General features: G+C 36.3%; 1 protein-coding gene across 2 annotated transcripts in view; it reads right to left on the bottom strand.

Annotated features, from left to right (window-relative positions):
- The window catches only part of MAN1A1 (mannosidase alpha class 1A member 1), a 176,560-nt gene that overhangs the window by 102,387 nt on the left and 60,921 nt on the right, over positions 1–13,252 (bottom strand). For both annotated transcript variants that reach the window (XM_082730955.1, XM_082730954.1), the window contains exon 5: positions 5,080–5,160. In XM_082730955.1, coding sequence (XP_082587081.1) covers positions 5,080–5,160 — 81 coding nt within the window. The remainder of the gene's footprint in view (positions 1–5,079; positions 5,161–13,252) is intronic.

The raw sequence follows: 13,252 nt of genomic DNA, 5'->3' as shown, positions 1-13,252 counted from the left end.
AGGAAACCCAAAGACAAATTTCTTCCCAAAGCCTACTTGTCTATACCAGATGTTTGTTAATCTTACCTGTGACTCTAATGTTCTCTGACTTTATCAGTCAGGGAAAGACAAATACTGTATGATTTCATTCATATGGAGAATTTGAGAAAACAAAACAAAACAAAAATGGAAAAGAGAGAAAGAGAGAGAGAGAAAGCAAGAAACAGACTCTTAATTATAGGGAACAAAGTGATGGTTACCAGAGGGGAGATGGGTGGGGGGAATGTGTGAAATAAATGATGGGGATGAGGGACTCCATCTGAACCCAGATGATATATGGAACTATTCAATTACTGTACTGTATACCTGAAACTAATATAACACTGTATGTTAACGAACTAGAATTAAAATAAAAACTTAAATTTAAAAAATATAGTCTGACTTTATTCTTTGTTTTCAACAGCTCTGTGTGTATTATGCACATTTCTGGTAAGTCACTTTAATTTCCTTGCAGAATAAGACAGGAGACAGACAGGTGGATGGTCTGGAAGATGACTTTATTGTTATGGATGGTGGCCGATGCAGTTTGAAAGGGAACCTCATCAATGCATCCTGATTTTCTAAAGGCTTTCTAAACACTTTTATAATTATTCATCACTAAATACTCTCTATAAAATTGACGGCTAGCCCCCTAAATAGCCCAAATATCTGAAACCTATTATGAGAAAACAGTAAATCTTTCCACCAATAAACTCACATTCTCCATCTTACTTCTCTCTTCTCCACTCCATAATCCTACCCCCTTCCTGTATGGTTTTTCCCTTGATATTCCTAAACTTGGTGGCATTAGCTACTTCTCTTTGCAGGAAGCTATTCAGCCATCTTTGGTACTTGTGTATGGAGCAATGGATTTCTTTTGGTGAATTTGGGGGAAAATACTCTTGCTCCCTTGAAATGAAAGATAACCTGGCAGAGTTACCTGATCTAATATAAGAATCCATTATGTGTATTTCCCTAGTGCTAGATCAATGTCTTGGCTACCTTTTTGCATTGAAAGCTAGCTCTTCAATAGTTTTAGCATCCAGTGTCTTATTTTTCCAGTTCACCTATATAAAACATACTAGGCAAATGTCTCCCCTGAGGAGTAAATACCTTAGTAGTTCCAAACGTTCTTTCTTAATTTATACAATAAAGTAGTTTTATAAATCATGAAGAGTGTTTTCAAGTATATTATTAAATTATCAGTTCCCATATGGCTTATTTCCTCTGACATCCTTACTCACCGTAGTGATACTGTGTCTCTTTTTGGCTTCCAAACATTTATTCTTCTCACTCTTCTAATAAGGCCTCAGTCTCCTGTTCAGGAATACTGAACTCCTGTTCAAAGGATACTGAATTCAAACCCGATAGAAGACTTCTATCATGTCCTCTCTTTCTTTCCCCAAGATCCTTAAGGGGCCACATGTAAACCAAACTGCCAATTGATTTCTTTCTCCTGGGCCTTTGTGTCTTGACAAAGGTAGAAAAAACAGGGCATGTTTATTAATTCTAGGATGCCCCAGAGTGATTATTGAGCTTACTTCTAACTTGTTTTTCAGCCCTCACTAGGAGGATGTGGCATTACCATATCCTATTAAATTAACTTTCTTCTGAATAAAGTCATTGGTTTCTACTGTAAAACAAATAATATGTGGTATATTCATACATGCTACTTTAAACATATATCTTCTTCTCTTGTAATGTCTTGTTTTGAGTTTGCCAATTTTCAATTATCATTTTTGCTTAGGTTACTCTTATTCTACAGTGAGGTTTCTCAAAATTTGTTCTGGGAAACAGTATTTGTAACTCAGAATTAGCAAATTTTACATTAAGGAAAAAGGAGGAAGTTTATAGTTAAGGAAGCATGTTAAACAGAGGGATAAATAAAATTCAGTTAGTTTCTTTTTCTGTACATTGTGAATTTCTAGGACAGAACATAAGATGTAGCTTTTTCTGATTTATTTTTAGTACATATATGGATATAGACTTATCCTGAAGTATCTAAAGAGACTGTATATGTGCTCTGTAGAACATATTTTGGGTAATGATATTCTACTGCTATTTACTGTCTCCAATGAGGACTTTAGTTTCCCTTGAGTTTGTAGTAGAGAAATACTACCTCTTTTACTTCTGTTTAATACTGATCATTCCTATTTAGTATTCATCTTATAACTATCCTGTTTGTAATTCTTGTGATTGTTTGCATTTCTTATATAGACTGAAAACCTGTGACCGACTGTTTTTAATGGCACTACCAAATATTTTAAATGAGCTAGGGTGTTTTAAAATTTTTTGAATATGTCCCTACAGTCAAACTACTTATCAACAGGTATGTCATGTTACCATTGTAATTTTGGTAGGGTTTACAGTTCCATTGGCATTCTTGATTACTCCTGAGTGCTTCTAATTGTAGTTTCCCTGAAGAATGTAACACAAACCAATGGTATTCCTCTTCTCTTCTGTTTTTGCAATAATTCAATTTAAGAATTTTGAACTTATATCAATGTGGAGCTATCTAGTTCTGATGGTGACTTATATGATGTTCTCAAAATACTCCTGAGCCTAAGCAATTAAGAGAATGTCAAATTACAGTGACTTAGTAGCCCCTCTATAAGATAATCTAGGAAGATAAATTTGCCTAGACTGTCTTAGTAAATATCTTGATTTACATAAAAATGTATAGAATAGAATTTTATCAACAATCTGAGACCAAGTAATTCATAATTTGGCTATGTTGATGTTCTTTCTATTAATGAATGTTCAATTTTTTTTTTTTCCATTTGGATAGGGAGATAAACAGCTCAAGTACAGACTTGGGATAAAATAGTTTTTCTTGACCACATTCCTGATAGTCAACTTCCCTGAGTACACTGGTCAGAAACTGTCAGTGATGAGGTAACTGAGAGGAAAAAGGACAAAATGATAAGAAAACAGACTAGTACTAACCACTTCTTACCCAGCAATCCCACTTAAGAGAATAAAATATTTATCTACTGATTATAGCTACCTCATCCAAAATACAGGAACTGGAAAAAGCCCAACTACCCAACACTTAGGGATGGGTTATGCAAAAACTATGCTGAATAGATGAATCTTTATGAACTAAAAGTATATTCTAGAGAAACAGAAAATTAAGTGAGAATGGAAATACCTTAAGTAATATTTATAAATTACAATACAGAAAGTCTCGACGTAATAAAAACTATGCTTTGTATGGGGATAAGGACCAAAAATTACACTAAAAGAATAAATATTTTTAATGGAGGTGTTCTTTGTAGTACTTTGTTTGCTAAAGTTGGCTATATATGGAATAAAAAAGTACCTTTACAAAATCTGAGCCAAATGATTTTATCTATAGGCAAAATATCTGTGGGTATATTTATATAATTTATATAAAACCACAGATATCATGGGTTTATATGTAAACCCACAGATATCATGTTTAATTAGGATATTTTTTCACTTGTAATGGATATATATAAACTTAAGACACCATTACAAGGGAAAAAATATCTTAACTAAACCTGATGCATATTTAAAAGAAATGTTACTTGTTTTTCTTTGTATGCTCAATTATCCTATTTGAGCCCAGATATAGAAGAATGCAGTTCTTATTTTCTCCAAATCATCTCACCTCCATATAAATGTTGAAGAAAATTAAAACCAAGTTCATCCTAAGTATGTCAAAAAGAGTGAGAATACCAGGCACTGTACTCAAAGACAAATATTCTAAGAGCAGAAAGTTGCTAACTAAAATAACATTAATTTTCAATATCACTTTGTAAAAATATGGATTCCCTGGCTCAAGGCTTGGAACATCCTAAACCAAACTGAACAAATGAAGTGATGTGGGCCTGGAAAAAGGGAAGAAGAGGAAAAATGTGCCAGAACGTCTCATTACTCTGGCTGACAAGGTGACATAATGAAGAAAAGAACTTAACACTTAAATAGGACCGATATGGGTGAATATAGAGTCATTTATATACTTTGAAAATATCTATGGTAGAATAAAATCTAAGGACAGAGAGAACATTCAGGTTGTGCAGGCTGTTTTGTTATGGCTAGGAAAGTACCCGGGAGACAGGAACAAAGTAACGCAGCTTTTCTCATTAAACATTTATTGCTCTGCTTAAATCGGTTTTGAAAGAGCATTGAAATACATGAAATACTACACTAGGTAAGACCCACTCTTCCCCCGGCCAGAACGCTGAGGCTCACACAAATCTGATTGACATACAATTGAAATATGTGACTATTTTTCCTTGACGTCAGCTTTTAATACTCTCAACATTAAAGGTGAAGTCCTTTCCAACAACTCTTAGTGGACACTTAGGATATTCATAAAGTTGTCCAAAACCTTTCAAGAAAATAGCATCTGTGCTCTTTATAAGCATGATACAAAAATCCTTTCTTAATCTATCAATAAAAGGAAGCTAAATTAAAAATTCCTGCTTTCTTCTGAGCAGACAATTAATTAAGCCTCACTCTAGGAAGAGCTCCAAAGCACATTACACAGGGACACTGGCCTACAGGACTTCTCACTAGAAGGCTGAGTACCTCACTTACCCCCTCACTGTAATTTTCAGATCTCGCTTGTCAACCTACTCCACCTTTAAAAAGGTTTTTATTAAGCTAAGCTTAAAATAATTTTTAAAGAAAAAGAACTCATCCACAAGCCTGCCACTGCACTAAACCTCTTTGTGTACAGGCATATCTAATTTATAGTTATAATCACATCACACCTAACAGAACGGACCCAGATTTTTTAAAGGGTACCAGGTTGTGGGTATTATAGAGGGCACGGATTGCATGGAGCACTGAATGTGGTGCAAAAATAATGAATATTGCTATGCTGAAAATAAATAAAAAATAAATTTTAAAAAAAAGGCATTGCTTACCATATCCTCAGAACACGTTGTGCCCAACTTGCCCAGTGTACTCATTAAATAAGTATATATTACACTAAATTCAGTGAATGCTAGAGACCCATTGAAATATGAGAACAGATACCACAAAAAACAAATTTTCCCACTAAAATAAAATTTTACAGTTTCATCTTACCTCTTCTCCAGACAGATAGTAGGCTGAGAGTAGTCCACCAACAAAGCGTATATTTACTTCAAAAACAGAGACTTCAGCATTCTGTGGAAACAAAATAAAGGAGGTTCATACATAAATGATGGTACACAATTGAGAAAAATACCATCATGAAAAAGTAGACCAAATATTTAAATTTTGCTCACTCTTATATGCTTGCCTGGAGCAATTTATATACAAGAGAAAAAGTTCTGTCTTTTAACAGTGTCAAAATATATGTAAATAGATGAAATAATTTTGACTTTTAAAATAACAATTATAAAATATTTATAAAATTATTTCCTCCCTCTTGTTCAACAACAAGATATACTACTTAGTATTCTCTATTTGTGCAGATGCCACAGGCCAGGATATTTTATTTTCCTATTCTGTGTTCTCCTTTTATTTTATTCATTTGCCTGCTTTTTCTTCCTGAAAGGCCATTCAGACTCTGTACTTTGGCTGGTCGTTGAACATGATTCTAGCATTCTTCTCACATCATGATAAAGCAGCACAGCTACAATGCAAATAGAATTTGAAGTTGGAGGGACCTGGGTTCCAGGTGCTGGTTCCCAAATTCCTGCCTGTGGCTGAGGATGGTCATGTTTCTTTTTTTTTTAAGATTTTTATTTATTTATTTGATAGACAGAGACGACAAGTAGGCAGAGAGGCAGGCAGAGAGAGAGGAAGGGAAGCAGGCTCCCTGCCGAGCAGGGAGCCTGACGTGGGGCTCAATCCCAGGACCCTGGGATCATGACCCGAGCCCAAGGCAGAGGCTTTAACCCACTGAGCAACCCAGGAGCCCCTGGTCACATTTCTGAGCAAATTTCTGAGCAGAAATTTCATCTGCATAAATGAGTTTGATTTTATTATTCACAGTGTGCCAGATCATGCACTAATCTCTTTACATGGACTATGTCCTTTAATCTTCACACCAACCCTGTGAAATAATTACTAGTCTCATGTTCATTATACAAATGGGGAAACTGAGACAGCAATTACTGTAACATCAGACAACTAACAAGTGGTTGAGTCAGAATTTGACAGGAGTACTCTGATTCCTGACCCATGGCTCCACTAACCTGACTCCTTAATCACCTCACATTGTAATGCACCATGTCTCTACTAATGGTCATATAACTGTGGCATATAATCAGCAACTACTACAAATACTTGTATTATTTTATAATACTTGATATGCTGTTACTAAAAAATTTAACACAGCTAATCTATCAAAGGTGTAAGATACACTTCAATCCACAGTTAGCTTCCTTTCCTGTTGACTGGACTACTGAGTAGTTGTTCACTTTTGTGTAAGGTCAAACCATTCACTGATAATCACAGGGGTTTACAGTAAACTATACTATATGGAGTCAATATCTGACAGATGAAATTAGTTTTTTTTTTTAATAAAGATTTTATTTATTTATTTGAAAGACAGAGATCATAAGCAGGCAGAGAGAAAGGTGGGGTGGGGGATAGCAGGCTCCCCGCTGAGCAGAGAGCCTGATGGGGGGCTCGATCCCAGTACCCTGAGATCATGACCTGAGCCTAAGGCAGAGGCTTAACCCACTGAGCCACCCACGTGCCCCACAGATGAGCTTAGTTAAAATCATCCAAGATATTATTCCCTTTAACAAATACTTATGAAGCAACTACCATGTTCCAGGCACTGTCATAGGCTCGAGGGTCATGGTAATGAAGACTGACAGGGTCCCCAAACTCATGGAAGTTTACTTTAGTGGGAAGAAGCAATAGTGGAAAAGAAAAATGGACAAATATTTTCATTTAATTCCCACATGCTCTCTCTAAAAAGTTATAAGGATCTAAAAATTAAAGGTAGGTAATTGCTTAGATTAAGTTTTTCCAAAAAATTTCCTGCAAAAGGAAGACTATGAAAACAACTCAGGATGCAGAATTACAGGGCACCTAGGAGGCTCAGTCTGTTAAGTGGCTAACTCTTTGTTTTGGCTCAGGCCATGATCTCAGGGTCCTGGGATCAAGCCACCTCAAGCTGTGAGGATTCCTTCCCTCTCCCTCTGCCTCTCATCCCTCTCTCTCTCAAATAAATAAACAAATCTTAAAAAAAAAAGAAAAGGAAAGAGAATTACTGGGTCAGAGTTAAAAGAATCATAAGGTAGACTCTTTGGTGAATTTGTTTAGCAGTACTTCTTAATTTGTAACATGTACCTGATATAATTTGACTACAAACACTCTATAAGCTGTAATTTATCAATGAATGTATCGTTCTGAATGAACATTGTATAAATATTGACAAAAGCTTTTATATCCCACAAGATTACTGATATGGAAAAAGGAAGGGAATTCATTAAGTTATTTTAGTTCACATAGCTGTATTTCTTATGTCTAAAGGCAACAATGTCTTATAATAAAATCTAATGAATTTAAACCCTCAAATTATATCACTCTCTATTTTTACTTGTGTTTTTCAGTTTGTTTTCTTTGTTTTAAAGATTTTATTTATTTATTTGAGAGAGAGAGAATGAGAGCACAAGCAGGGAGAGTAGCAGATGGAGAGGGAGAAACAGGGTTCCTGCCGAGCAGGGAGCCTGATGTAGGGCTCACTTCCAGGACCCTGGGATCATGACCTGAGCTGAAAGCAGCTGCTCAAATGACTGAGCCACCCAGGCACCCCTGTTTTTCAGTTTTCAAACCTGAGAACAGTCCTCCACATTTTTTCCTACTAAAGCCCATTAAAGTAATTTTATATTCTGGTTCTGGCTATGGGTTTACCAGAGATGCATTCTCTTCTTCCTATGAAAATTTTGGATAATCAGGACTTTTATATAGATAGCTGATAAAGATTACTGTAAGATAGAAGACTGAGACATGTCAAATACTATCGTAAATATATCTTCAGCTAGACATCAGTCACATATTGGATACAGTTATTCAACCAGTGACTGATCCAGCAATGTATTCTAGAGCCTAAATTCTGTTTATCTTGCTCTGTAAAATATTGAGAAATGACCTTGCAAAGTACCATGCTCAAGGTCAGTTGCTTTGCCTTGTGAATTTCATGGATCTAACAGTCTGGTGAAACTGTCCAAGAAGCAAATCTGGCTTGTTAGTGAATCCATGCAGCTTTCCAGTGATTTCTGTGTCCTTGCCTTTAAAAGGCTTTTCAGGAATGTCATATTACCATTAGTAGTACTCAAGAATCATCATATTTTTCTCCTTTTGAAAACTGGAATGATGTTAGAATTCCCATTGTTTTACTTCTTTTCATCAAAGTTAAAATTTTTTAATATTTTTTACTGTTATGTTAGTCACCATACAGTACATCATTAGTTTTTGATGTAGTGTTCCATGGTTTATTGTTTGTAATAACACCCAGTTCTCCATGCAGTCCATGCCCTCCTTAAAACCCACCACCAGGCTCACCCATTTCCCACCCCCTCTCTTCTAAAACCCTTAGTTTAGGGGCACCTGGGTGGCTCAGTGGGTTAAAGCCTCTGCCTTTGGCTCAGATCATGGTCCCAGAGTCCTGGGATCGAGCCCCGCATTCGGGCTCTCTCTCAGAAGGGAGACTGCTTCTCCCTCTCTCTCTGCTTGCCTCTCTGCCTACTTGTGATCTCTGTCAAATAAATAAATAAAAATCTTAAAAAAAAAACTTAAAAAAAAAAACAAACAACCCTCAGTTTGGGGGCACCTGAGTGGCTCAGTGGGTTAAGCCTCTGCCTTTGGCTCAGGTCCTGATCCCAGGGTCCTGTGATCGAGCCTTACATCGGGCTCTCTGCTCAGCGGGGAGCCTGCTTCCCCCCACCCCTCTGCCTGTTTCTCTGCCTACTTGTGATCTCTCTCTCTCTGTCAAATAAATAAATAAATAAAATCTTTAAAATAAAATAAAATAAAATAAACCCCTCAGTTTGTTTCCCAGAGTCCATAGTCTCTTATGGTTCATCTTCCACTCCACAATTTCCGCCTCTTCATTTTTCCCTTCCTTCTAATGTCCTCCAATGCTATTCCTTATGTTCCACAAATAAGTGAAACCATATATTAACTGACTTTCTCTGCTTGACTTATGTCACTTAGCATTGTCAAAGGTAAATCTAAATTATTTTGAAAGCTTAATTTGAGAGATCTTTCTATATTCTTGGTTGTATTATGTTATAGGTCAGAAGGCAGATTTAGACACTTTTGGTCACTCTTTATAGATCCTTAGATGAAAAGGACTAAGAAAATAAAAATTATCCCACCACAGCAAATTGGTTTTCTATATTGGAAACAGCAAACCACAAAAACAGTCCCTAGAGTCAGAAAGACCTGGAACGGAGGGCTGCTTTTGGAACTAGCTGAGTGTGAGATCCCAGGCAAGTCACTTATTCTCTTTGAGCCTCTCTTTTCTCATTTGTAAAAAAGGGGCGAGGCATTCTTTACAAGGCACTATGAGTCCATGAATAAAAAGCACTGCACATGGCATGTGGCGGAAAATGCTCAGTGGAGAGCTGCTGCCATTACCCACTACACAGTAACTCAGCCTCAATAAACTAAGGTCTAGCTTAGCTTATTTCCACAGGGCTTATTGGAAAATCAGAAACTCCAGAATCCTAATATTCTAAATTCTAGAATGCAAACTGACACATCTGCTTTCACCCTCAGGGGAATCCTATTTCTCGATGGCTAAAAATCCTCTTTTGAAATATAGTACCCCAACCAAACTTCCTTTTGGGTTTGATCTACTTTATAGGCTATCTGGATTTTCAAAAGGGAATTTCTACAATCAGGGTTTTAGGTTATTTTTACACATTTATGATTATGATTTCCATTAAAATAATCTTGTTATATCTAAAGTGAATATATTCATCCCATCAATATTCATGCAGTGTCTTCTAAGATGTTTTGGAACTTCTGCAGTGACTTAGCCTAAAGACAGAGAGGGGTTAGGGCAGGGAGAGGACAGTATGTCAAGAAGGAGAGCCCCAAACAGCCTATAACATGAAAATCTTCTGTGATTTTTTCTAACAGTTAATGAGAATTTTGCAGACTCCTTAACCTTGTGTTTATTTTAAAATAAAATTTCCTTCCTTAAATCTGTAAGTCAGGTTACATTGCAAGAATATTCTCCATGTATTCTATGGCTAGTCCACTGTCATAGGTGAATGTCAGTTTGAGAAGAAGATCCCAGCTTCTGGCTATACTGCATACACCTATTTGTTAATATCACAATCAATAAACAAATGGAAGTTGGAAATTTTGGTTGATTTGGTAAAATATATGGTACAAAGATATATGGTATAAATAAAGTCACATCTAGAATCCAGAAGTGAGTATGACAAATCATGGAAAACCTGGGCTTCGTTACTAATCTCATACTGTCTTGGGTGTCTTAGACTTATAATTTCTGTAAGTTTATCCCTCCTATTTCTGGTCTTTGGTTCACTACATATATGTGAATTATGAGATAAACTGATAAAGATGGCTAAAATGGATAAAAGAGTTTAATTCAATAAACCATTTTATATGTCTCCTTCTCCCAATCCTTAACATTATCCTCCATATCTCTATTGGGAAAGTTTCCTTCAGTCAACAGATTTGCTATGATTCATGAGTACAAGGAACCTAATTCTCCCTGAGCAAGTGGGAAAGTGAACACTTCAAAATTCATATGCCTAAAAGATTAACTTTCTCCCACTAGACAAGGCCTCATTGTAAACAACTCGGAAAATTTTGTTAAGTACTTATCAGGTATTTTTTGTAGGCAATTTATGCACTGAAATTTTCTATAAAATGAAAGATTTTAATAGATCTTAGTTAAGTCAAAGAATGGGGCTGACTATCAGAATAACAAGTTTAGTTTATAGCACAGATCTAGCCATAGTTTTCTTCTGATAGAGCAGCTACAGAGGCAGAAATTTCCCCTGAAGAAATTTTGTGTTATTTCTTTGCACAAGACTTACAATTATTTAGAATCAAACTTACACCAAATTTAAGAAATTCTTAATTCTTATGATTCCAAGGGGGCATACAGATCTGATTGACTGCACTGAATTGAAAAAGATCTCTTGGAAAAGGAGTTTTATCTTCAGAAATATTTTAATAATATTCTGAGTACTTGGTCCTAATTCTTAGATTTTTTTTTTTTTTTTTGTAAGGAGAATTCTCTGAGCCCTCAAATCAGACACTGCTTTGCTAGCTATTCCTCCAAACTCCCTGACAGCTTTCTACTCAATGACGGTAAGCGAGAAACAAGCAAGTATTAATAATTGTCCTACAATGATGCACTAATTATGTTTAATAATAACGGATCTGCTACTAACATATATGATTTTATTTATTTATTTGAGAGAGAGAGAGTGAGTAGGATGAAAGGAGGGAGAGAATCTGAAACACATTTCAATGAGCCCAGAGCCCAATGCAGGGCTGTGAGATCATGATCTAAGCTGAAACGAAGAGTCCTCAGATGCTTAACTGCGTGAGCCACTCAGGCATTCCCAGATGAGACTTTTCAAAGCCATTGTTTAGGAGTGGTTACTGACCTATACACCTTGTCTGTGTTGAAGCTTAGTAGACACCTTTATTTATAAATAGTATTTCAAAGTGCATGTTATATTAGTATTTCAAGGATCAAAAGTATAAAATCCTTTTAACAGATTAAATCACAACATTAAACGATGTAATTTAGTGCTCGCTTCGGCAGCACATATACTAAAATTGGAACGATCCAGAGAAGATTAGCATGGCCCCTGTGCAAGAATGACACGCAAATTCGTGAAGCGTTCCATATTTTTAGTGGGATTTATTCCAGGGCTGCAAGGTTGGTTCAACATCCGCAAATCAGTCAATGTGATACAACACATCAATAAAAGAAAGAACAAGAACCATATGATACTCTCAATAGATGCTGAAAAAGCATTTGACAAAGTACAGCATCCCTTCCTGATCAAAACTCTTCAAAGTGTAGGGATAGAGGGCACATACCTCAATATCATCAAAGCCATCTATGAAAAACCCACCGCAAATATCATTCTCAATGGAGAAAAACTGAAAGCTTTTCCGCTAAGGTCAGGAACACGGCAGGGATGTCCATTATCACCACTGCTATTCAACATAGTACTAGAGGTCCTAGCCTCAGCAATCAGACAACAAAAGGAAATTAAAGGCATCCAAATCGGCAAAGAAGAAGTCAAATTATCACTCTTCGCAGATGATATGATACTATATGTGGAAAACCCAAAAGACTCCACTCCAAAACTGCTAGAACTTGTACAGGAATTCAGTAAAGTGTCAGGATATAAAATCAATGCACAGAAATCAGTTGCATTTCTCTACACCAACAGCAAGACAGAAGAAAGAGAAATTAAGGAGTCAATCCCACTTACAATTGCATCCAAAACCATAAGATACCTAGGAATAAACCTAACCAAAGAGACACAGAATCTATACTCAGAAAACTATAAAGTACTCATGAAAGAAATTGAGGAAGACACAAAGAAATGGAAAAATGTTCCATGCTCCTGGATTGGAAGAATAAATATTGTGAAAATGTCTATGCTACCTAAAGCAATCTACACATTTAATGCAATTCCTATTAAAGTACCATCCATCTTTTTCAAAGAAATGGAACAAATAATGCTAAAATTTATATGGAACCAGAAAAGACCTCAAATAGCCAAAGGGATATTGAAAAAGAAAGCCAACGTTGGTGGCATCACAATTCCGGACTTCAAGCTCTATTACAAAGCTGTCATCATCAAGACAGCATGGTACTGGCACAAAAACAGACACATAGATCAATGGAACAGAATAGAGAGCCCAGAAATAGACCCTCAACTCTATGGTCAACTAATCTTCGACAAAGCAGGAAAGAATGTCCAATGGAAAAAAGACAGCCTCTTCAATAAATGGTGCTGGGAAAATTGGACAACCACATGCAGAAAAATGAAATTGGACCATTTCCTTACACCACACACAAAAATAGACTCAAAATGGATGAAGGACCTCAATGTGCGAAAGGAATCCATCAAAATCCTTGAGGAGAACACGGGCAGCAACCTCTTCGACCTCTGCCGCAGCAACATCTTCCTAGGAACAACGCAAAAGGCAAGGGAAGCAAGGGCAAAAATGAACTATTGGGATTTCATCAAGATCAAAAGCTTTTGCACAGCAAAGGAAACAGTTAACAAAATCAAAAGAC

This window comes from Mustela nivalis (genome assembly GCF_964662115.1).
Source record: "Mustela nivalis genome assembly, chromosome: 5".
NCBI classification, from domain to species: Eukaryota; Metazoa; Chordata; class Mammalia; order Carnivora; family Mustelidae; genus Mustela; species Mustela nivalis.
The sequence above is the reverse complement of the archived record's forward strand: the minus strand, read 5'-3'. Positions and strand labels throughout refer to the sequence as shown.